We start from the raw sequence: 25,060 nt of genomic DNA on the forward strand, positions 1-25,060 counted from the left end.
AATCCAACACCATCATCAAGTTTGCTGCCGACAACTGTGGTAGGACTGATCACCGGCCACGATGAGACAGCGTATAGGGAGTAGGTTAGAGGCCTGCCAGTGTGGTGCCAGGACAACAACCTCTCCCTCAACGTCAGCAAGACGGAGCTGATTGTGGACTACAGGAAACGGAGGGGCGAGCACTCCCCCATCCACATCGATGGGGCTGTAGTGGAGCGGGTTGGGAGCTTCAAGTTCCTCGATGTCCACATCACTAAGGAATGAACATGGTCCACACACCCACACCGTTGTAAAGAGGGCACGACAAGGCCTCTTCCCCCCCCCCCCCCCCCTCAGGAGGCTGAAAAGATTTGACATGGGCCCTCAGATCCTTAGAAAGTGCTATAGCTGCACAATTGGGAGCATCTTCACTAGCTGCATCACCGCTTGGTATGGCAACCGCAAGGCACCCAACCACAATCCGCTACAGACGGTGAGTACGGTCCAGTACATCACTGAGGTAGAGCTCCTTGCCATCCAGGACCTTTATACGAGGTAGTGTCAGAGAAGGCCTCCCAAAAATTAAGACTCCAGTTTCCCAAGCCATAGACTGTTCTCTCTGCTGCAACATGGCAAGCGGGACCAGTGCACCAAGTCTAGAACCAACAGGACCCTGAACAGCTTCTAGCCCCAAGGCATAAGACTGCTAAACAGATCACTAAATGGCTACCCGGACTACCTGCATTGCCCCTTTTTTTTATACTAGCTCTCTTGCACTGACACTATGCTCTCACACACTGGACTGTACTCACACATTCTTACAGTACACTGACACACACACACACACACATAACATGCATACTGACCCCATACACACACACACACTTTCACACTCACCACATACGCTGCTGCTACTGTCTATTATCATCCTGTTGCTTAGTAACTTTATCCCTACGTATGCACTGTTCATAGCTACCTCAATTACCTTGTACCATGCACATCGACTCGGTACTGGTACTCCTTGTATAGAGCCATGTTATTTCCTACTCCCTGTGTATAGCCATGTTGTTATTCACTGAATTTATTCCTCATGTCACTTTCATTTTTTTAATTTAATGTTATCTTTAACTCTGCATTGTTAGTCTACACTTGTTGTTTAAGAAGCATGTGACAAATAACGTGATCTTATTTAATTTTGGAAACCACTTGTGGGCCAACTACACTGAACAAAAATAGAACCTAAACATGCAAGACTTTCAAAGAATTTTGTGAGTTACAGTTCATATAAAGAAATGTCAACTGAAATACATTTACTAGACACCAATCTATGAATTTCACATGACAGAGATACAGATACCTTAAAAAAAAGATAACCAGTCCGTGTGACCAACATTTGCCCCTTGCTGCGCGACCCATCTCCTTCACATAGAGTTGATCAGGCTGTTGATTGTGGCCTGTGGAATATTGTCCCACTTCAATGGCTGTGCGAAGTTGCTGGATATTGGCGGGAACTGGAACACGCTGTCGATCCAGAGCATCCCAAACATTCTCAATAGGTGGCATGTCTGGGGAGTTTGCAGGCCATGGAAGAACTGGGACATTTTCAGCTTCCAGGAATTGTGTACAAATCCTTACAACGTGGGGCCGTGCATTATCATGCTGAAACATGAGGTAATGGCGGCAGATGAATGGCACAACAATGGGCCTCAGGATCAAGTTATGGTATTTCTGTGCGTTCAAATTGTCATTGATAAAATTATATTGTTTTCATTGTCCTTAGCTTATGCTTGCCCATACCATAACTCCACCTCCACCATGGGGCACTCTGATCACAATGTTGACATTAGCAAACCGCTCGTTAACACGATGACATACATACTGTCTGTGATCTGCCCGGTACAATTGAAACCGGGATTCATCCGTGAAGAGCACACTTCTCCAGTGTGCCAGTGGACATCGAAGATGAGCATTTGCCCACTGAAGTCTGTTACAACGCTGAACTGCAGTCAGGTCAAGATCCTGGTGAGGAGAACAAGCACACAAATGAGCTTCTCTGAGATGGTTTCTGACAGTTTGTGTAGAAATTATTTGGTTGTGTAAACCCACAGTTTCATCAGCTGTCCGGGTGGCTGATCGTAGACGATCCTGCAGGTGAAGAAGCCGGATGTGGAGGTCCTGGGCTGGCTTGGTTACACGTGGTCTGCGGTTGTGAGGCCGTTTGGACGTACTGCCAAATTCTCTAAAATGATGTTTGAGGTGGCTTATGGTAGAGAAAATAACATTCAATTGTCTGGCAACAGCTCTGGTGGACATTCCTGCAGTCAGGAATGATATCTACTGCAGCCCTCATCCTCCACATACAACACCCGTTCTGCCAGTCACATTCTGTTAAAGGTCCCCAAAGCACACACATCCCTGGGTCTCTCCTCTTTTCAGTTCGCTGCAGCAAGAGACTGGAACGAGCTCCAACAAACACTCAAATTGGACAGTTTTATCTCAATCTCTTCATTCAAAGACACAATCATGGACACTTACTGATAGTTGTGGCTGCTTTGTGGGATGTATTGTTGTCGCTACCTTCTTGCCCTTTGTGCTGTTGTCTGTGCCCAATAATGTTTGTACCCTGTTTTGTGCTGCTGCCATGTTGTCATGTTGTGTTGCTACCATGCTGTGTTGTCATGTGTTGCTGCCATGCTATGTTGTTGTCTTAGGTCTCTCTTTATGTAGTGTTGTCTCTCTTGTCAGGATGTGTGTTTTGTCCTAGGCATTTTGCCTTTTGGTAGGCCGTCATTGTAAATAAGAATTTGTTCTTAATTGACTTGCCTAGTTAAATAAATAAATTGCACGCTCTCTCAACTTGAGATATTAGAGGTGTTGTGTGACAAAACTGCACATTTTAGAGATGCATTTTATTGTCCCAAGAACAAGGTGGACCTGTGTAATGATCATGCTGTTTAATCAGATTATTGATATTCCACACCTGTCAGGATTATCTTGGCAAAGGAGAAATGCTCACTAACATGGATGTAAAAACAAATTTGTGCACACAATTTGAGAGAAAGAAACTTTTTGTGCATATGGAACATTTCTGTGGTATTTTATTTCATCTCATGAAACATGGGACCAACTCTTTACATGTTGCGTTTATATTTTTGTTCAGCATTAATTGTTTATCACACAAGCAATGGCCAAATTTAGAAATGCTTTTCAACAAAACTTAATTTAGGATTTTTACTGTTGGGTTATGTGTTGGAGGGCTGTCAAAAGAGGTACCTAAACCCAGGGGTTGAGTGCCCTGTATATCTCAACAGTGTATGAGGTACTGTACTTTTTCCCCATCTGCATGTTTATAATGATAATATGTTTCTGGAATATTGGAGACAGACAGCAGCAGCATTGTTTTCCCTCTATTACAAAATAAAATAGTACAATAGAAAAACTATTTTTCACCTCCACCAGAATGTAAATTGCCCCATCGCTAGCCTACTCAATGAAAGGTGACTGAAAATTGGTTTGCTATTCTATCCAAGGCCCACTTGTAGAATAGGCCTTGACATTTAGAGACATTTTACAACAGGCTCTTGTAGTGCAGATCGTGACTTTCTGAATAAGGTGTGGAGTATTCCCCTGCCTGCATTACATACTGTAGCCAATACGAGAAAATTGACTCCGTCCTACACACACACCCACTATACATCCCACTCACTAAGCCTATTCATACATGCATAGCTATAGAAACAACTGTAAAAGTTAAATAAAAATAAATAAACAGAGCTATTCAGTTGTAGTGTTTTGTACAATGTTCGATAAATACACTTGATTCTACGCCATTATACGGTATATGTTATGCATAAAATGTGTGCAGAATTTGTTAATTTACCTTGCCCGCAAGAGCACAATCTGTTGAAATCATTATTGTTGTGTATAGAGATGTGTGTTGTGTATAGAGATGTGTTGTGTATAGAGATGTGTGTATGTGCTTGTAGTGTGTACTGTAGTCATTCAGGCATGCAGGTGTTATGAATTATCTTTATGCAGAAGAGGCAAAGCGGAGGCAGTGGTGTGGGCAGTGTTCGAGAGAGGGAGAGAGAGAGGAGGCAGAGCCCTTTAAAATGGCAAGCAGCGCTATCCCTATGACATGTTTCCCTCTGCGCTCCACGCGTGGTATAGCCTCCAGACTGCGTGGGCTAGTGTGGGTGCAGTAGACGAGATTCGTATAAAACCCCTGATTCCAGAGTCTCATATTACCCGCGTCCGCCTCCCTCTGTGGTTGTTTGTTACTACGACTCCTTCCACCTACTCTGTGCTTTTCTTCAGTAGTATTTCTTCGGAAAGCTACCGTCACTAAAGAAATCTGGTCTATGGTTTTGGCTGAAGAAGATCCCACGATGTCTCGGACTGACGAGGTGCACCGTATAACGGAGAATGTCTATAAGGTAAGAAGAACACACATGCAGCTGTCCATTCATTCCCGCTTCAATAATTCCTCCCTCGATTATTGTTTTCCTAAAGTAGGTTGCTGTTGGATACGTTTTGAACTTTGTTTTAGGCACATAAATCAAGTTTGATTTGTTATATTCGAATATAGAGAGTGTGTATATGTGTATATATATATATATATGTATATGTGTGTATGTATATATATATATATATATATTACAATAGTCGAAACCATTAATAATGATAACGTCTTTGGCTTCTATGGTGTACCGGGGAAATATCCAATCTCACAATCTCCGTCCATAGAGGGTCTTATCACTGGTCCAAAATGATGCTATTTTTCTCAGCAGTGAGTGACACATTGCTCGCAGTGACGCCAACAGCCATAGGGACAAAAAACAAGTACCCCAGTCCAAGTTTAATTTGAACAAGTCATTTTACTTAAGGATGTGTAACAAAGTGACAGTTTGCCTCGAGGCAGACCAACCTGGTCTCAGAGCATTTCGTATTATTTTGTACGTAAATTGACACACTCCATTTACTATAATATGGTTCGTTTTGTATTAATTTGTGCACTCATTTCTTGTGATATGTATTGAATTACAATTTGTGTATGGTACGAATTTGCAACGAAAATATGTTACGAATTGGCAAAATGTACAATACATTACTAAATGAGCAAAACTTATGAAATGTTACTAATACCAGCTAGGTGGCTAGGTGCCTAACATAAGCTAGCTGGCTGGCTAAAGTTAGCTAGGCTATGGGGTTAGGGTTAAGGTTAGGATTAAGTTTAGGAGTTAGGTTAAAGGGTTAGGTTGTTGGGGAAGCGTTTGCTAAAAGGGTTAAGGTTAGGGGAAGGGTTAGCTAACATACTAAGTAGTTGCAAAGCAGCTAAAAGTAGTAAGTAGTTGCTAATTAGCAAAAATGCTAAAGTTGTCCGTGATGAGTTTCAAACTCTCAACCTTTGGGTTAGTAGATGTTTACGTTATACGTACAACCAACCACCCTACTTTGTTTTTGCCTTAAGTAACCATCTGTCTTATGTAACCATACAAAACTTAACATATCATACTAATTTCAGTGTGCCAGATTTACATTTACTATGTTACGTCTAGTCTATGAAACTAGGCTGGGCAGATAGGGACAGCTCAAATTGCATGGTATGACATATTGCGGACCAGCAGTTCTGCCAGCCCGCGGAAGAGGTTAATGGCTGAAACTTGCTGAAACTAAATAATGTTAAAGAAGGAAGTACACCTGACTGTCGTCTGTTACCTCATCTGAGTTTCAACCATTTAGTCATCTTCATAACAACAGCTATTCATATTCTATTCGTATGTTGCAGCCTATGGTCTAGGTAGGTAGCCTAGTGGTTAAGAGCCAAAAGGTTTCTGTTTCTAATCCACGAGCTGACAAGGTGAAATATCTGTCGATGTGCGGCAGGTAGCCTAGTGGTTAGAGCATTGGGCCAGTAACTGAAAGGTTGCTGGATCGAATCCCTGACCTGACAAGGTAAAAATCTGTCTTTCTGCCCCTGAACAAGGCAGTTAACCTACTCTTCCCCTGTAGACCATCATCGTAAATACGATTTTTTTCTTATTAACTGACTTGCCTAGTTAAATAAAAATGTGCACTTGAGCAAGGCACTTAACCATAATTGTTTCTGTATCAGAGCGTCTGCTAAATGACTAAAATGTTTCTAGGCTAGGTAGTATTTAAAAATCAGGTGAAGTGTATATTAAAATAAAAAACGAACAGCTCTGGTGTGGTTCACCCAATAAAGCCTAGCTGTTGGGAGACATCTGTTAGGGGAGTTATAGGAGTCTCCTGTGTTGAGGAGGGATGAGTGTGTGTTGCAGCGATCAGTGAGGAGGGATGGGTGGCACTCTTTCTGTAATTACCATGTGAGGGTGTTGTTCTTTGTCTCAGAGGAGAAGAACTTGGCTAAATAAACATGTGAGCAAATATAATACAATCCAGAATAGTAGTGTCATGTTACTCATGTTCTCTCCCTCTGTTATCTTAGCAAGGTGGCTTATTAGCAGTGCTTGACTTGGGCAGGAGCTCACCTGAACTGATTACCGGCACCTCATATTTTCTACTGTTTGAGGTCCTGCACCTCTTCTAGAATATTAGCTCAAAAGTATTGCAGAGTTACTGCACCTAAATATAAACAGTAGCGGCACTCCAAATTAGTATCGGCACCTATTTTAATTCAAGTCAAGCACTGCTAGGATGTAAGTACTCTAGTTGATCTGTCATGGCCAGCCGCTACCATGCAACACAGACCGCACTGAGCTGTACACTCATATACGTACTCTTCTTTTGAGCTTCATTTCTAACACCTAGACCCGACCCTCCACAAACCCCTGTAGGTAGACTTTAATGATCAGTGGTGGTGGAGAAGCAGCCTGATGCTGAGACCAGTGAGAGATGTGTTGGGGTTGTTCATGAATGGCCAGGGTGGGGCCATGGAGAGGAATACGAGGAGAGGTGGTAGTTTAATGAGAGAGAGAGAGCTTTGATGATGGAGTAGTCTAATGAGAGAGATAGCCTTGATGATGGAGTAGTCTAATGAGAGAGAGCCTTGATGATGGAGTAGTCTAATGAGAGAGATAGCCTTGATGATGGAGAAGATGGCAAGGCCATGAGGCGATCCTGTATTTGTATTTGTTATGGATACTCTTCGTGGGGTCCAGCAAAATTAAGGCAGTGTGTATGCAGTGTGTATGCATGTGTCTGTGCCAATGTTTGTGTTGCTTCACAGTCTCCTAAGTCCTTTTTTGTGGCACCTGACCACACGACTGAACAGTGGTCAAGGTGTGACAAAACTAGGGCCTGTAGGACCTGCCTTGTTGATAGTGTTGTTAACAAGGCAGAGCATTGCTTTATTATAGACAGATTTCTCCCCATCTTAGCTACTACTGCATCAATATGTTTTGACCATGACAGTTTGCAATCCAGTGTTACTCCAAGCAGTTTAGTCATCTCAACTTGCTCAGTTTCCACATTATTTATACAAAATTTAGTTGAGGTTTAGGGTTTAGGGAGTGTTTTGTTCCAAATACAATGCTTTTAGTTTTAGAAATATTTAGGGCTAACTTATTCCTTGCAACCCACTCTGAAACTAACTGCAGCTCTTTGTTGAGGGTTGCAGTCATTTCAGTCACTGTAGTAGCTGACGTGTATAGTGTTGAGTCATCCGCATACATAGAAACTCTGGCTTTACTCAAAGTCAGTGGCCGGTCGTTAGTAAAAAAGCAAGGAGCCTAAACAGCTACCCTGGGGAATTCCTGATTCTAACTGGATTATATTTGATAGGCTTCCATTAAAGAACCCTCTGTGTTCTGTTAGACAAGTAACTCTTTATCTACATTATAGCAGGGGGTGTAAAGCTATAACACACCATTTTTTTGAGCAGCAGACTATGATCAATAATGTCAAAAGCTGCACTGAAGTCTAACAACATCCTGTGATGTGGAATGAGAGGGACAGTCAGTCAGTCAGTGGGGGGATATTTTCCTGATCAGCAGGTTGCATCATTAAGGAGCCCAGCAGGAGAGGGAGAGATGGAGTGGTGGAGAAACGCAGAGGATAGGAGATTAGTAGCTGTCCTGGTAATTTGACCCACGGCTGGGGTCCTATTTTTGGGAGACGGATGCTACCTGGCGGGGGCTGTAAGTGTGTGTGCGTGTGTGTGTGTGTGTGTGTGTGTGTGTGTGTGTGTGTGCATGCATGCATACAGCTCTTAGGCTGGTAGAATGATGTGTGTTTCAGCAGGGGTTAATCTCTCTAAGGGCCTCTCTAAAGAAACACTTAGAGGTCTTGATTTGTTCATTAAACACCTGACCAGATGAGTGACAGCTTCTATTACATACCATACAACCAGGTCTGTTACTGAGGGTGTGTGTGAAGGAGATGCTAAATGTTTAAGCAATTATTTATTAAAGAGCAAGCGCTTTCAATCAGTATCACCTCATGCAGTTAATTAATTGGTCAATTGCATTTCAATTGTATCAGTTTTGCATGGCAGATCACATTACAGGTGTATCTAATTAACTAATTGCTCAATCCACATCATAACAGGTATGCTGAGAATGTTCTAGATCTCTCAAACTCAACTCTGGACATCAAAGCAAGTTCCACTGGAACTCAAAGCTTGTTCCTCTACTTGTTTTCATTGTTCCCTTCTAATATGGGACTGATTTAGACCTGGCACACCAGGTGTGTGCAATTCATTATCAGGTATAAAACCAGCAGGCGCTGACCTTATGGTAAGCGTTGAATACCACTGTTCTAGATAGTCCATGTCTGAAAGGTCAGCTGTTATTTTAGCACCTGATACTCCCAATTGTTTTATCTTGCTCAGGTTTTATCCTCAGTGCACTTTTCAAGCCTTTAAGTGCACAAGGCGATGGCTGGTCTTGTCACAGGGAGGAGGAGAAGAAGAAGAGCTGGATGCTTGCAGTGGAACCTCCTCAGAGGAGGAAGGGGGGGACCATCCTCAGTGAATTTCATAATATTTGAGAAACATTAAAGTTACCCTATTTAGATAAAACTATACTAAATATATTAATGTCACCAAATAATGTATTAAAACACATTATTTTGCAATGACGGTCTACAGTAGCCTCAACAGCACTCAGTAGCACCATGGTGTAGCCGGAGGACATCTAGTTTCCGTCACCCTCTGGGTACATTGACTTCAATTCAAAACCTAGGAGGTCCATAATTCTCACCCCCTTCCATAGACTTACACAGAAATTAAGACAACTTCCGGTGGATGTCCTCCAACCTATCAGAGCTCTCTTGCAACATGAACTGACATGTTGTCCACCCAATCAAAGGATCAGAGAATGAATCTAGTACTGAAAACACATATTGTGTTACTTTTTATTTATTGTGTTACTTTTTATTATGACTTTTTATTTTAGCTTACTTGGTAAATATTTTATTTTTATTGAACTGCACTGTTGTTTAAGGGCTTGCTTGTAAGTAAGCATTTCACTGTTAAGTCTACACTTGTATTCGGCGCGTGTGGCAAATAAAGTTTGATTTGATAAGCTACAGCTAGCTAGCACTGCAGTGCATAAAATGTGGTGTGTAGTTGACTCAAAGAGAAAGACAATAGTTGAACAGTTATGAACAAATTCATTTCTTCCAAAATGAAGGAGAAGCAAGAGAGCGAGAGCTAGCTAAGTGATCATGCTGTGTATGTGGCTGCTATGAAAATGAACTGTGTTTGCGCATGATCAGGGGTGTATTCATTCCAGCAATTCAGTTGAAAAACATTTCTCAAATGGAAGCAAACAGAACGAAACGGGATTAAACATACCTGAATATGTCCCATAGAAACTGTTGTTTGCAACTGTTGGACTAATGATTACACCCTAGAGCAGCTAGATGCAGGCAAGAGTGTGCAAGGCAGTGTGGAATGTGTCACTGTCACCTTGATTACTAAAAAATGCAATTCAGAGGCTACGTTGTAGCAACCTCATGATGAGTATAGGGACCATTTGAGTATCATGTAATAGTCTAAACCTATCAATGTTACATTGAACTGGGTGCTTGGAATATGAATGACAGTCATCCAATATACTGTAATAGAAATAATACCATGCTCATAAAGAAAATGATCATCCGCCCTCATCTTAAATGGCACCGACCGCCACTGATGCTAGCAGATGGTGTAGTATTAACAAAGGGATTTATTTCATCAAGACAAGGTGTGAACATCACTCTGTTTGGGAGCTGAGGGGGGAAAATGCTTAGCCATAGCAGTAAATTGTGTGTCATCCCCTGAGAAGGGGGTATATTGGCAGCCTGTCTGTGACGGGGTGCAGTGTGGCAGTGCAGTCTCTCTGAAGACCTTGCTATGGCCTGGCAGCTGCTTGCTGAGTAATCTACAAGCTCGCTCAGACTCCAAGAAGACAAGACGCTGTCTGCAACATTGGGCTGTGCGACTCACACGCAGATGTGTGTGTGCATACGTGGGGGCAGTGTCTCACGACTATATGTGTGTGTGTATGCCTCTGCCTACATACTTGGCTTGGCCCTGAAAGGAGGACACCCCCACCTCCAGACAATCTGCTGTTTACACCTATTACAACCTCTGCGCACACACACACACACACACACACACACACACACACACACACACACACACACACACACACACACACACACTTCAACATTGTGTAGGTGTGTCAGAGCTTAATCATCCTGGCTTGCTTGCTCAATTGATAGTCCAAGTGAGTATTTCTCTATTAAATTACATTTTAGCATTTGCCGCAGATCTGTGAAACACTTTTTTGCCTCGTGTTGAAATAAATGATATAGTTTCAATAGTGATATTTGACCGCTCCATCTCAGTGAGTTATTATTGTGAAACACGTCACTGAATATAATCAAAGCAAAGCTCATTATGTCTGACTATGGAAAATAATCATAAGGCTACATGTACTGTACATATACAGTTGAAGTCGGAAGTTTACATACACCTTAGCCAAATACATTTAAACTCAGTTTTTCACAATTCCTGACATTTAATCCGAGTAAAACTTCCCTGTCTTAGGTCAGTTAGGATCACCACTTTATTTTAAGAATGTTAAATGTCAGAATAGTAGCAGAGAGAATGATTTATTTTAGCTTGTATTTCTTTCATCACATTCCCAGTGGATCAGAAGATTTTGTAGACCTCCACAAGTCTGGTTCATCCTTGGGAGCAATTTCCAAACGCCTGAAGGTACCACGTTCATCTGTACAAACAATAGTACGCAAGTATAAACACCATGGGACCACGTAGCCGTCATACCGCTCAGGAAGGAGACGCATTCTGTCTCCTAGAGATGAACGTACTTTGGTGCAAAAAGTGCAAATGAATCCCAGAACAGCAAAGGACCTTGTGAAGATGCTGGAGGAAACAGGTACAAAAGTATCTATAGCCACAGTAAAACAAGTCCTATATCGACATAACCTGAAAGGCTGCTCAGCAAGAAGAAGCCACTTCTCCTAAACCGCCATAAAAAAGCCAGACTACAGTTTGCAACTGCACATGGGGACAAAGATTGTACTTTTTGGAGAAATGTCTTCTGGTCTGACGAAACAAAAATAGAACTGTTTGGCCATAATGACCATTGTTATGTTTGGAGGAAAAAGGGGGAAGCTTGCAAGCCGAGGAACACCATCCCAACCGTGAAGCACAGGGGTGGCAGCATCATGTTGTGGGGTTGCTTTGCTGCAGGAGGGACTGGTGCACTTCACAAAATAGATGGCATCATGAGGGAGGAAAATTATGTGGATATATTGAAGCAACATCTCAAGACATCAGTCAGGAAGATAAAGCTTGGTCGCAAATGAGTCTACTAAATAGACAATGACCCCAAGCATACTTCCAAAGTTGTGGCAAAATGGCTTAAGGACAACAAAGTCAAGGTATTGGAGTGGCCATCACAAAGCCCTGACCTCAAGCCCATAGAAAATTTGTGGGCAGAACTGAAAAAGCGTGTGTGAGCAAGGAGGCCTACAAACCTGACTCCGTTACACCAGTTCTGTCAGGAGGAATGGGCCAAAATTCACCCAACTTATTGTGGGAAGCTTGTGGAAGGCTACCCAAAACGTTTGACCCAAGATAAACAATTTAAAGGCAACGCTACCAAATACTAATTGAGTGTATGTAAACTTCTGACCCACTGGGAATGTGATGAAAGAAATAAAAGCTGAAATAAATCATTCTCTCTACTATTATTCTGACTTTTAACATTCTTAAAATAAAGTGGTGATCCTAACTGACCTAAGACGGAATTGTTACTCGGATTAAATGTCAGGAATTGTGAAAAACGTTTAAATGTATTTGGCAAAGGTGTATGTAAACTTCCGACTTCAACTGTATGTACTGTTACACACACACTTATCACATAGTTTTCCATACATAAGTTAAGGCCATGCAACCTGAGTTGAAACCTGAGTGAGGTGCACATGTACAGTACATAAACAGATTCATGTGCCATATATTTATGTGGTGGACACTTGATATGGTCACATGATATTGTTGTGGTATGTCACAAAATCATGTTACGACCACACATAACAATATTCATTTTATATATCAATATCTTGCTAAGTCTTGCTAAGTGGATGGATCTCTACAGAAGGTGTAAATGGTACAGCCAAATGGTTACTTGCAGAGTAGCAATATCAGAAATTGATAGTTTGAATATAAGTAAAATATTATAAAGTATGTACAAGAACAACATCAATAACAATGTCAGTGATAGACAAGGTAGTTATATGCATACAATCAGGGGTAAAGTGGTGGAGCAGCAGGATCAAAACAAAAAAATAGTAGCAGAAACGTATGGAAACTTAAATGCATTGAATAAATAAAGATCTTTAGGGTTACGGTATATTTTGGAGTGTTATACATTTTCATAAACAATGTATGTTAGGAGAGAGTCATTTGAATAGTTTACTGCAGCGCCCCTAGTCCCACTCAACATGCCTCAGATACCTCTTTTGTCCCACCTCCCACACATGCGGTGACTTCACCCAGCATAACTAGTGCGTCCAGAGATGCAATCTGTCATATAGGCACTCAATGCCTACAGTTACCTACACTGTACCCGCACCCTACCATACCCCTGTCTGTACATTATGCCCTGAATCTATCCTACCACGCACAGAAATCTGCTCCTTTTATTCTCTGTCCCCAACGCACTAGACGACCAGTTTTGATAGCCCTTAGCCGTACCCTCATCCTACTCCTCCTCTGTTCCTCGGGTGATGTGGAGGTTAACCCAGGCCCTGCGTGTCCCCATGTGCTCTCTTTTGTTGACTTCTGTAACCATGAAAGCCTTGGTTTCATGCATGTTAACATCAGAAGCCTCCTCCCTAAGTTTGTTTTACTCACTGCTTTAGCACACTCCGCCAACCCTGATGTCCTTGCGTGTCTGAATCCTGGCTTTGGAAGGCCACCAAAATTTCTGAGATTTCCATCCCCAACTACAACATTTTCCATCAAGATAGAACTGCCAAATGGGGAGGAGTTGCACTCTACTGTATAGACAGCTTGCAAAGTTCTGTCATACTTTCCAGGTCTGTGCACAAACAGTACGAGCTTCTAATTGTTTTTATGAATCTCTCCAGAAATAAGTCTCTCACTGTTGCCACTTGTTATAGACCCCCCTCAGCTCCCAGCTGTGCCCTGGACACCATATGTGAATTGATTGCCCCTCATCTATCTTCTGGTTTCGTTCTGTTAGGTGACCTAAACTGGAATATGCTTAATATGCCCTCATTCTCACACAAATTATCAAGGAACCCACCAGGTACAACCCTAAATCCGTAAACATGGGCACCCTTATAGATATTATCCTGACCAACCTGCCCTCTAAATACACCACTGCTGTCTTCAATCAGGATCTCAGCGATCACTGCCTCATTGTCTGCATCCGCTATGGATCCGCGATCAAACGGCCACCCCTCATCACTGTCAACGCTCCCTAAAAATACTTCTGCGAGCAGGCCTTTCTAATCGACCTGGCTCGGGTATCCTGAAGGATCTTGACCTCATCCCGTCAGTAGAGGATGCCTGGTCGTTCTTTAAAAGTAATTTCCTCACCATCTTAAATAAGCATGCCCCTTTCAAAAAATGTAGAACTAAGAACAGATATAGCCCTTGGTTCACTCGAGACCTGACTGCACTCGACCAGCACAAAAACATCCTGTGGCGGACATATTCGTCGCCAGACCCTCTGGCTCCAGGTTATCTATAGGTCTTTGCTAGGTAAAGCTCCACCTTATCTCAGCTCACTGGTCACGATAACAACACCCACCCGTAGCACGCTCTCCAGCAGGTATATCTCACTGGTCATCCCCAAATCCAACACCTCATTTGCTGCCTTTCCTTCCAGTTCTCTGCTGCCAATGACTGGAACGAATTGCAAAAATCGCTGAAGTTGGAGACTTATATCTCCCTCACTAACTTTAAACATCAGCTATCTGAGCAGCTAACCGATCACTGCAGCTGTACACAGCCCATCTGTAAATAGCCCATCCAATCTACCTACCTCATCCCCTTATTGTTTTTATTTACTTTTTGCTCTTTTGCACACCAGTTTTTCTACTTGCACATCATCATCTGCACATCTATCTCTCCATTGTTAATTTGCTAAATTGTAATTGCTTCGCTACTATGGCTATTTATTGCCTTACCTCCTCACGCCATTTGCACACACTGTATATAGACTTTTTTCTATTGTGTTATTGACTGTAAGTTTCTTTATTCCATGTGTAACTCTGTGTTGTTGTTTGTGTCGCACTGCTTTGCTTTATCTTGGCCAGGTCGCACTTGTAAATGAGAACTTGTTCTCAACTGGCCTACCTAGTTAAATAAAGGTGAAAAAAATATATACAAAAAATAGAGGCAGTGCAGATAGTACTGATGGCTGATCCGTCTGAACCACACATGAACAAGGGAATCTATAATCAGGGAGAGCCTGTTTCTGTCCTGCCCTTGACTTTGGTGCAGGGCATATGATGTCCATAGCAAAACTCCCTGATCTTCTCAAAAAGATAAGTTTGTCTAGTCCAGGTGGTGCTTGTACAGGCTGACCATCTATGAGAGGAAGTATGTCAGCATTACATTTTACATTATAGTCATTTAGCTGACGCTCTTATCCAGAGCAACTTACAGTAGTGAGTGCATACATTTCTTTTATGTACTGGCCCCCCGTGGGAATCGAACCCACACCCCTGGCGTTGCACACACCATGCTGGCGTTGCAAACACCATGCTCTACCAACTGAGCCACAGGGAAGCCAGCATTGCAAAGCAGCTGAAACCTGGTCCCGACAGTCCGAACGATCCTTGGCGACAACAACACCAGGCTCCAGAGCATCGAAGCTGTAAAACAGGAAATAACAACAACAACAAACAATCTGAAGACATTACAACCTTGCACAACATCAATTCACCTCCCAAGTTTAGATAATAAGAATAACCCCATACAATGCAATGAAAATGATATTCACCTGAAGTACTGGTACTGCTTGATCTGTGGCAGCTGCCTGAAGTACGGAGTCAGGTGTTGTTGCCAGCCATAGCTTTCCACCAGCACCAGCTGTGGGATGTTGACCCTGTCACAGTGCTGTCTTTCACAACACCACCAATCTCAGACAAAGTGTTCATTCTGGTCTGTCTAAAGCGCTGCTTGATGAGGCCTGAGCACCAGTCGAGGGCAAACTTGGTGTGACCTGTGATCAGGAAATGAAGGTTCAGACTGTGGTGGAGCTTGTGCAGGGTCCGCCAGGCACAATACCAGAGCACAAACTTGTTCTTGTTTTGGCCACTGCAGTTATCACAATTCAGGTCCACACGTGTTTCCCCAGTTGGTGAAGAAATGGTGCATGTAACTGATGACTGCATTGCTGCCTTTGCTTGCAGCTCTCTTTTTGATGGGAGGCATTAGACGGTTCTCCTTGTATGACTGGTGGAGGAGAGTCAGGCATGTTCTACTGATGCTGAAGACAAATTCCAGATACAAATATTTTTATACAATAGATGGTCTCTCAGAATGCCATTTCACATCACTACACCCAGTACACCCATACACGTAATGTTAGCTAGCTAGCCAGCCATCTAACGTCAGCTGGCTAGCGAACAGCAAGCTTTAACTAGCAATACCAACCGATTGTCATAGCTACCTAAAGTTAACCAAATAGGTTCAATGTTAGCTAGCTAACATTAGGCTATAACTAGCAATGCGAAATGGCATTCTGAGAAAACATCACTAACGTTACACACACTTTGTAAACGTAAATGAATGTTAGCTAGCAAGCCAGCTATCTAACCTCAGCTAGCTAACAGAAAGTTTTAAATTGGGGTCATTTGTTTAGACATGTAACGTTAATGTTAGCTAGCTAAAAAATGAACTATAATCCCAATCACTAGAGTAACGTTACTAGCAATACAAACCGATTGTCATTGCTAAAGTTAACCAAGTAAGTTAGGTTCAATGTTAACGTTAGCTAGCAAGCCAGCGATCAAACTCCAGCTGGCTAACTAACAGCAAGCCTTAACTTGCAATGAAAACAACCTTCTGACAAAAGCTTCTCGGCAGACTGCAACCCCTTTCATTAAATGAGATGTCCTGTGTCCTTTCCGTTTAGTTTGCACAGCTTGTTTGGCCCGTTGTGTTCCACTGACCAAAAAATTCGGTCAACTTCTTCCATGACAACAACACTGTTGATCGCCGTTTCTTCCCCATCATCGTCATTTCGAAGACTTCAATGAAAATGTTTTTACCTAAATCAGGGATTTCCTCATCGTCTGATTCATTTTCAGACTCAGAGAGCGTCAGCATGGCACCATGTTCCTCCAGAAAGTAGTCCATCACAACTTTTTCCCACTGACCTTTGTCGATAGCACCTGATAAATTCAGGGCAGCAATGTTATTGAGAGCAGTAGCAACATATTTGCAGTTCTCCATGGCTAACGTTATATCTTTAAAAAAACTGCAGTAGAAAGGAATATCTACGCATAACGAGCAGCTAATTTTATAGACACAAGATGCTACACCGCAGACCATCTGAAACTCATCTCTCGGCATGTCCAGTACACTCATTAACTCAGATAATTAATCCACCTGACAGGTGTGGCATATCAAGAAGCTGATTAAATAGCATGATCATTACACAGGTGCACCTTGTTCTGGGGACAATAAAAGGTCACTCTAAAATGGGAAGTTTTGTCACACAACACAATTCCACAGATGTCTCAAGTTTTGAGGGAGCGTGCAATTGGCATGCTTACTGCAGGAATGTCCACCAGAACTGTTGCCAGAGCATCTAATGCTAATTTCTCTACCATAAAGTGCCTCCAACAATGTTTTAGAGTATTTGGCAGTACGTCCAACCTGCCTCACAATCACAAACCATGTGTATGGACGTCATGTGGATGACAGGTTTGCTGATGTCAATGTTGTGAACAGAGTGCCCCAGGTTGGGTTATGGTATGGGCAGGCATAAGCTACGTACAACAAACACAATTACATTTTATTGATGGTGCACGGGCCCATGTCGCAAGGATCTGTACACAATTCCTAGAATCTGAAAATGTCCCAGTTCTTCCATGGCTTGCATAGTCATCAGAGATGTCACTCAATGAGCATGTTTGGGATGCTCTGGATCAATGTGTACGACAGCGTGTTCCAGTTCCCGCCAATATCCAGAAACTTTGCACGGTCATTGAAGAGGAGAGGGACAACATTCCACAGGCCACAATCAACAGCCTGATCAACACTATGTGAAGGAGATGTGTCGCACTGCATGAGGCAAATGGTGGTCACACCAGACACTGACTGGTTTTCTGATCCACACCCCTGCTTTAAAAAAAAAGTTATTTGTGACCAACAGATGCATATCTGTATTCCCAGTCATGTGAAATCCATAGATTAGGGCCTAATTCATTAATTTGAATTGACTGATTTTCCATATATGAACTGTAACTCAGTAAAATCTTTGCGTTTATATTTTTGTTCTGTACACATTAAGAAATGTATTATGATCATAAGACAAATTACCATCATCACTGAATAACTGTTTGACAATATAATGTACTTTAAGATTTCTGACAGTGTTGTTTTTTTGCTTGCCCGCCATTATTGCTGGCTAGGCTAGACCTTACTTATAGGGAGATGGCAAAGACATATTCTGATTGGTCCATCTGTATTTGTTTAGATTTGTAGATAGAACCCCATCGCGCCATGTTCAAATGGGTTTATGCAGATAGAACTTTCTATTGTAAAATGTTTTCTCACTTTTATGAGGATTAATTACCCGACGCATGAAAAAAAATCACGACCGGCTGATTGAAACATGAAATGCCAGTACAATTTTATAAATGCGACAGACAATTTGTTTGTTCGACATGGTGGGATCTTTTTGTGTCTGTAAAATTAACTGTGAGATATGGTGGTGGAAATTCCTTTATGCGCATATATTGATATAATAACCATCATAGGGAAGTAAACTTGGAGTCAAGCGATGATATGTTATTTGGTCGTCCCACTACGACTCAGGAAATCATGCTCTTTATTTGACTACAGATGAAATAAGTTATAAACTTCACAGGGTGGTGAAAGTGCAAGGTGATGAGCATGATGCTTCTTTCCTATAAATATCGAGGGTCTTATTCTGTTGACATGACGATCGATGCTTGGCGGCCGTTTGACAAATATCATAATGTGTGTGTGTGTGTGTGTGTGTGTGTGTGTGTGTGTGTGTGTGTGTGTGTGTGTGTGTGTGTGTGTGTGTGTGTGTGTGTGTGTGTGTGTGTGTGTGTGTGTGTCTGTGTGTGTGTGTGTGTGTGTTTGTGTCTGGTTCAGGCCTGTATGTATTTTTTGCACAGCCCACCATGCGAGTAGTGTTAGGGGAGGAATGTTAGGTATCAAGGTGGGTCTGGTTTTAGGTGGGCAGTGATAGCATTACATGGACTGGTGCATGAATGGTGGAGCCTGCATGTTCTCCCTTCCATCTCATCTCTACTGAGCTGTCAGTAAAGGTTAAATATGCTAATTAATCAAAGGCATTGACAATGTTAAAAGTTTTCTAATCTATACTGTTATAATCAGAGGCATTATCAATGTTGAAAAGTCTGCTAGTCAATAGTGTTATGATGATCACAGCAATAAATCAAACAAGATCTGTTGATCGTAGAGACTGAAAGATTGATTTCAATAATACATTATCTGACTTGACACTTTATCTTCATTTATTGAAGAGATTTTTATCTTAAGTTTAAGAACCAAACAGGTGGTATCTTAGTATCATGCATTAGTTTCTAGTGTATGTGTGTGTGTGTGTGTAGCCTATGTATCTGAAGGGCACTCAGTTGATGAAAGCGTCTGTCTAAATCAAATGCGGCATTGTTCTCAAACCTCTTATTGACAGATGGGGCCCATTAAAGAGCCACACCAATGTTATAAAGTGTCTCTCTTATAAATCGTCTCCTAAGCGCACAGCTCAAGGCAGTGTGTGTGTGGCTGAGATGTAACACTCACCCCTCTTAATCACCCTCAACCCTCATTATCACCCTTTATCACCCTCACCCCCCTTTATCACCCTCACATCCCTCTTTATCACCCTCACATCCCTCTTTATCACCCTCACATCCCTCTTTATCACCTTCACCCCCCTTTATCACCCTCACATCCCTCTTTATCACCCTCACCCCCCTTTATCACCCTCACGTCCCTCTTTATCACCTTCACCCCCCTTTATCACCCTCACATCCCTCTTTATCACCCTCACATCCCTCTTTATCACCTCCCCCCCCCTTTATCACCCTCACATCCCTCTTTATCACCCTCACCCCCCTTTATCACCCTCACATCCCTCTTTATCACCTTCACCCCCCTTTATCACCCTCACATCCCTCTTTATCACCTTCACCCCCCTTTATCACCCTCACCCCTCTTTATCTTTGGAGAGCTCTTCTCACTCTTTGTTGAACATACCACTGTAAATATTGCTCATGGTAAGCACAGGCAGACTTTACACAGGCTTCACTGGACACTACAACTACGCCTTTAAAATAGTTGTTGATAACAATAACACTGGTCCATTGGCAGAGGGATTTGTTTTCTGAGAAAGCTCCTGTCAGAAATCAGTTGGGGGTAGGGACTAATGTACGGCTTACTGAGATGTTCACACTTCAAATGTACAGAGTGGTTTAAATACCTATTTCCTGTTGACATTACTCACTACCCCCCACTGATGTCTGAAAGTATCTTTCTCAAAAAACAATAATTTTGGTGGTGGACATGTGTTTTCAATAAGGCGGTAGCCTCCATATCTTTTGGAGTATTCACTGTAAAAACCTTTGTTGTTGTTCCATGGTGTTCAAAGGTGTGGAGATCTATTGTGGTGTCTAGACATTTTAGGCAGGTGTGAGTTATCACTTATATGGTACACTGCAGAGACAATGTCAGTAAAGACCTGTCCTCTAAATGATGGATGGTGTGTGGGTGTGTGGGTGTGCCCGTGTGTGTCTCAACCCAGACATAGACTGCAACAGCTGTTGACCGAGTATCAGTCCTCTGCAGGTGAGATACAGTACAGCTGTTAGGGAGGGGATAGAGGGATGCAGCAGATAGAGGGATGAAAGGAGGAGAGAACGCCTGCTCTCTCGCTCTTGGCATCCTCCTCATAGCCAAATTAATGTTCTGCCCGCTCAAAGTAACACAAAGTTCTATCAGTGTCCGCTCGCTAGGATGACATCATATTTCCTACCACAGCAGCAACAATTACATTCGCCTGTGTCTCTGTCCCAAATGGCACCCTATTCTCTACATAGTGCCCTTTTGACCAGGGCCAATAGGGCTCTGTTCAAAAGTAGTGTACTATATAGGGAATAGGCTGCCATTTGGGATGGAGACAGTGACTCAGCAGCAGAGGCGGCACGGCGGCCATATTAATTAATCCAAGGTCATTCTGGGTGAATTCTCTGCTCTCTGATCCCATGTTAATGCTACAGTACTTAACAGAGTGTTCCAGTTCTATTAAGACTAGAGGATTATCTCCATGCAGTGTTATTGTTACAAACCAGGGATTTATCTTAGATTAGTCACAGCACTTCACTTCTTTTTTCTTTGTCTCAACTACGGTAGGAGCTAGCTACAGAGATTCTTTGGCAGCCATGTTTGGTGATACTTGTCATCATCATCATCATACTCACTGTGTGTGTGCGTGCACATGTACTGTTGTATAGCTGTCAGAAGATTGAAAGATCAGGGAAAGAGGTGATTGGTAGTGAAAGAGGGGAGTGGTAGGGAAAGAGGTGATTGGTAGTGAAAGAGGGGAGTGGTAGGGAAAGAGGGGAGAGGTAGTAAAAGAGGGGAGAGGTAGTAAAAGAGGGGAGAGGTAGTGAAAGAGGGGAGAGGTAGTAAAAGAGGGGAGAGGTAGTAAAAGAGGGGAGAGGTAGGGAAAGAGGGGAGAGGTAGGGAAAGAGGTGATTGGTAGTGAAAGAGGGGAGTGGTAGGGAAAGAGGGGAGAGGTAGTAAAAGAGGGGAGAGGTAGTAAAAGAGGGGAGAGGTAGGGAAAGAGGGGAGAGGTAGGGAAAGAGGGGAGAGGTAGTGAAAGAGGGGAGAGGTAGTAAAAGAGGGGAGAGGTAGGGAAAGAGGGGAGAGGTAGTGAAAGAGGGGAGAGGTAGGGAAAGAGGGGAGAGGTAGGGAAAGAGGGGAGAGGTAGGGAAAGAGGGGAGAGGTAGTGAAAGAGGGGAGAGGTAGTAAAAGAGGGGAGAGGTAGGGAAAGAGGGGAGAGGTAGTGAAAGAGGGGAGAGGTAGTGAAAGAGGGGAGAGGTAAGGAAAGAGGGGAGAGGTAGGGAAAGAGGGGAGAGGTAGGGAAAGAGGGGAGAGGTAGTGAAAGAGGGGAGATGTAGCAACTTGAGGCAGCACTCTATGCATCTGCTGTGAATATGGTTTTGCAGTACTGTTAGCTGTTGTTTTGTCAGTTATTATCTAACCAGAGTTAAGTGGGACTGGAGAGGAGAGGCGGGTGGGTGTTTTCTGGGGAAGGGGGTTGGCAGGGGATGAGAGGAAAGTTACTGGGACAGCTCTCAGAAGAGGGGGAGGGAGTGGGGGAGGGAGTGGGGGATAGAGGAGCGAGTCAGAGAACACGGGGGGGGGGGGGGGGGGGGGCAGAGAGAGATTTTCTATCCCTCCATCTTATTTGAAATTACAGTGTGGGTTCTGATTCTAATTAGAGGGAGAGAGAAACATGACTGGGGAAGAAAGAACATTGTGTGTGTGTATATTATTGCCTGGAGAAATGCCTCCCTCCTGCAGGTAGCTTTTAGGGTGACATTTAATCTCAGATCTGAGAGGGAAGGGGAGAGAGGGAGATTGAGAGAGGGGGAGAGGAGGGGGTTGTTTCTATGTGATGGAACAGTTATCTGATCCTTGTAATGTAACTTCTTCTTGCACTCTGTTAGGGTACCTCCACTCTCTCTCTCCCCATCTATCTCTCTCTCTCTCTCTCTCTCTCCCCATCTCTCTCTCTCCCCATCTCTATCTCACTCTATCTGGGGCGGCAGGTAGCCTAGTGCTTAGAGCGTTGGACTACTAACTGAAAGGTTGCTAGATCGAATTCCCGAGGTGACAAGGTAAACATCTGTTGTTCTGCCCCCGAACAAGGCAGTTAACCCACTGTTCCTAGGCCATCATTGAAAATAAGAATTTGTTCTTAACTGACTTGCCTATTTAAATAAAGGTGAAATAAAATAATCTCTCCCTGTCTCTCTCTCTCCCTGACTATGTTAAATGCACATGATGAATTAGTCAGCTTCCTAATGAAACATTGACCGTAGGCTGATTTTGATCCAGCAATCCATCACTCAACAACAACCTGTGTGTGGGTGAATGAATAGATTGATGGATGTGAGGAGTGGTGGGTACCACCTTCAAGTGTGTGAGCGTGAATAGATGGAAGGAGGTGATGGATGTGAGGAAGAGGGGAGGATTCCACATCCAATTGCGGTGCGTAGCAATCGGAAGGGATGATTATCACCACACACGCCAGAGGAGACTCCCTCCTCTCCCCCTCCCGTCGCTTCAGGTTTCCAGTGGTACGAGCCAAACGTGTGGAATCGAAACGAGGTGCCCTTTTGTGGGGGGAATTCCGACATTTCGAAATATGGCTGCGTAAGTGCCTCTTCTCCTCCCGTCCCCTCCCTTCTCCGTTTCTCTCCTCTCTCTGACTGGAGTGGGTTTCACCATGTGTGTGTTAGAGGGGGTGATGCCTCTCTCTCTCTCTCTCTCTGCTGGCTTGCCTGAGCACAGATAACAGCTCATCTGAAAGGGAAATGGGCTGCACACACACACACACACACACACACACACACACACACACACACACACACACACACACACACACACACACACACACACACACACATTGGCAGTGCTGAAATGCCCTCCCTTCAGGACACTCAGGCATGACAGTTTTAGCCCAATCATTGACACACAGAGGCGGGGCAGAGGCATGTAATGGCCATCTTTTAGAGGAGCTGGAGGGACGGGGGATAACACCATGGGACCATAGTAATAGGTAGTGACTGTAGGAATGGAAGAATAGCTGGATTTCTGTGCTGCATGGGTGTATTTCTAATGCGGTTTCTATATTGCTTTTGGCAATGACGTTCAACATCAGTGCTCATTCAAATAATTCAGAGCTGTCATTGTGTCAAGGTCGTGTGTGTGTGTGTGTGTGTGTGTGTGTGTGTGTGTGTGTGTGTGTGTGTGTGTGTGTGTGTGTGTGTGTGTGTGTGTGTGTGTGTGTGTGTGTGTGTGTGTGTGTGTGTGCACTTATCCATGCGGTACAGTATGATTTAAAATGACATGCGGTACTAGTAAATTGCGTTTGTATGTGTGAGTAATGTGTTTGTGGTATAGCTGACATATTTCTCTGGTGTACTGTATACTGTATGTAAGGACAGTGTTGGGGGAGACATATAGAACATAGTAATAATATTATGTATGAGACAAAAAGAGGACATTGAGAAAAGGGGATTTACATTGTCTTTTCAAACAGCTCTTACACTAAAAGGGCATTATCATAATTTTCTCAATGTCACAGTATTGATCCAACCTTAGTGTGGAAATATATATAAAACACAGGCAAATCATGTTTTTGACTGCAATAGTCCTTTAAATGTTGACTTTTGTACTGTAACAGTGCATTCAGAAAGTATTCAGACCCCTTGACTTTTTCCACATTCTAAAATGGATTTAAATTGTTGTTTTTTCCGCATCAATCTACACACAATACCCCATAATGTCAAAGTGAAAACAGGGTTTTAGAAATGTTTGCAAATGTATAAAAAAAACAAAAACAGATGCCTTATTTACGTAAGTATTCAGACCCTTTGCTATGAGACTCGAAATTGAGCTCATGTGCATCCTGTTTCCATTGATCATCGTTGAGATGTTTCTACAACTTGATTTGAGTCCACCTGTGGGAAATTCAATTGATTAGACATGATTTGGAAAGGCACACACCTGGCTATATAAGGTCCCACAGTTCACAGTGCATGTCAGAATAAAAACCAAGACATGAGGTCGAAGGAATATTGAAGGTTCCCAAGGACACAGTGGCTTCCAAAATTCTTAAATGGAAGAAGTTTGGAACCACCAAGACTCTTCCTAGAGCAGGCCGCCCGGCCAAACTGAGCAATCGGGGGGAAGGGCCTTGGTCAGGGAGGTGACCAAGAACCCGAAGGTCACTGACAGAGCTCCAGAATTCCTCTGTGGAGATGGGAGAACTCCACTAATCAGGCCTTTATGGTAGATTGGTCAGACGGAAGCCACTCCTCAGTAAAAGGCACATGACAGCCCACTTGGAGTTTGCCAAAAGGCACCTAAATGACTCTCAGTCCATGAGAAACAAGATTCTCTGGTCTGATGAATCCAAGATTGATCTCTTTGGCCTGAATGCCAAGCATCACGTCTGGAGGAAACCTGGCACCATCCCTAAGGTGAAGCATGGTGGTGGCAGCTTCATGCTGAGGGATGTTTTTCAGAGGCAGGGACTGGGAGATTAGTCAGGATCGAAGGAAAAATGAACAGAGAAAAGTACAGAGAGAT

General features: G+C 43.1%; 1 protein-coding gene across 2 annotated transcripts in view; it reads left to right on the forward strand.

The window, feature by feature from the left end:
• Positions 1-4,037: 4,037 nt before the first annotated feature.
• The window catches only part of baiap2b (BAR/IMD domain containing adaptor protein 2b), a 144,267-nt gene continuing 123,244 nt past the window's right edge, over positions 4,038-25,060 (forward strand). The window contains exon 1 of one of the 2 annotated variants that reach the window (XM_045723386.2): positions 4,038-4,415. In XM_045723386.2, the coding sequence (XP_045579342.1) occupies positions 4,341-4,415 (75 nt within the window). In that variant the 5' untranslated portion in view covers positions 4,038-4,340. The remainder of the gene's footprint in view (positions 4,416-25,060) is intronic. The other variant, XM_082977483.1, reaches the window with a different exon arrangement.

The sequence above is a fragment of the Salmo salar genome, chromosome 01, assembly GCF_965601325.2.
Source record: "Salmo salar chromosome 01, fSalSal1, whole genome shotgun sequence".
NCBI classification, from domain to species: Eukaryota; Metazoa; Chordata; class Actinopteri; order Salmoniformes; family Salmonidae; genus Salmo; species Salmo salar.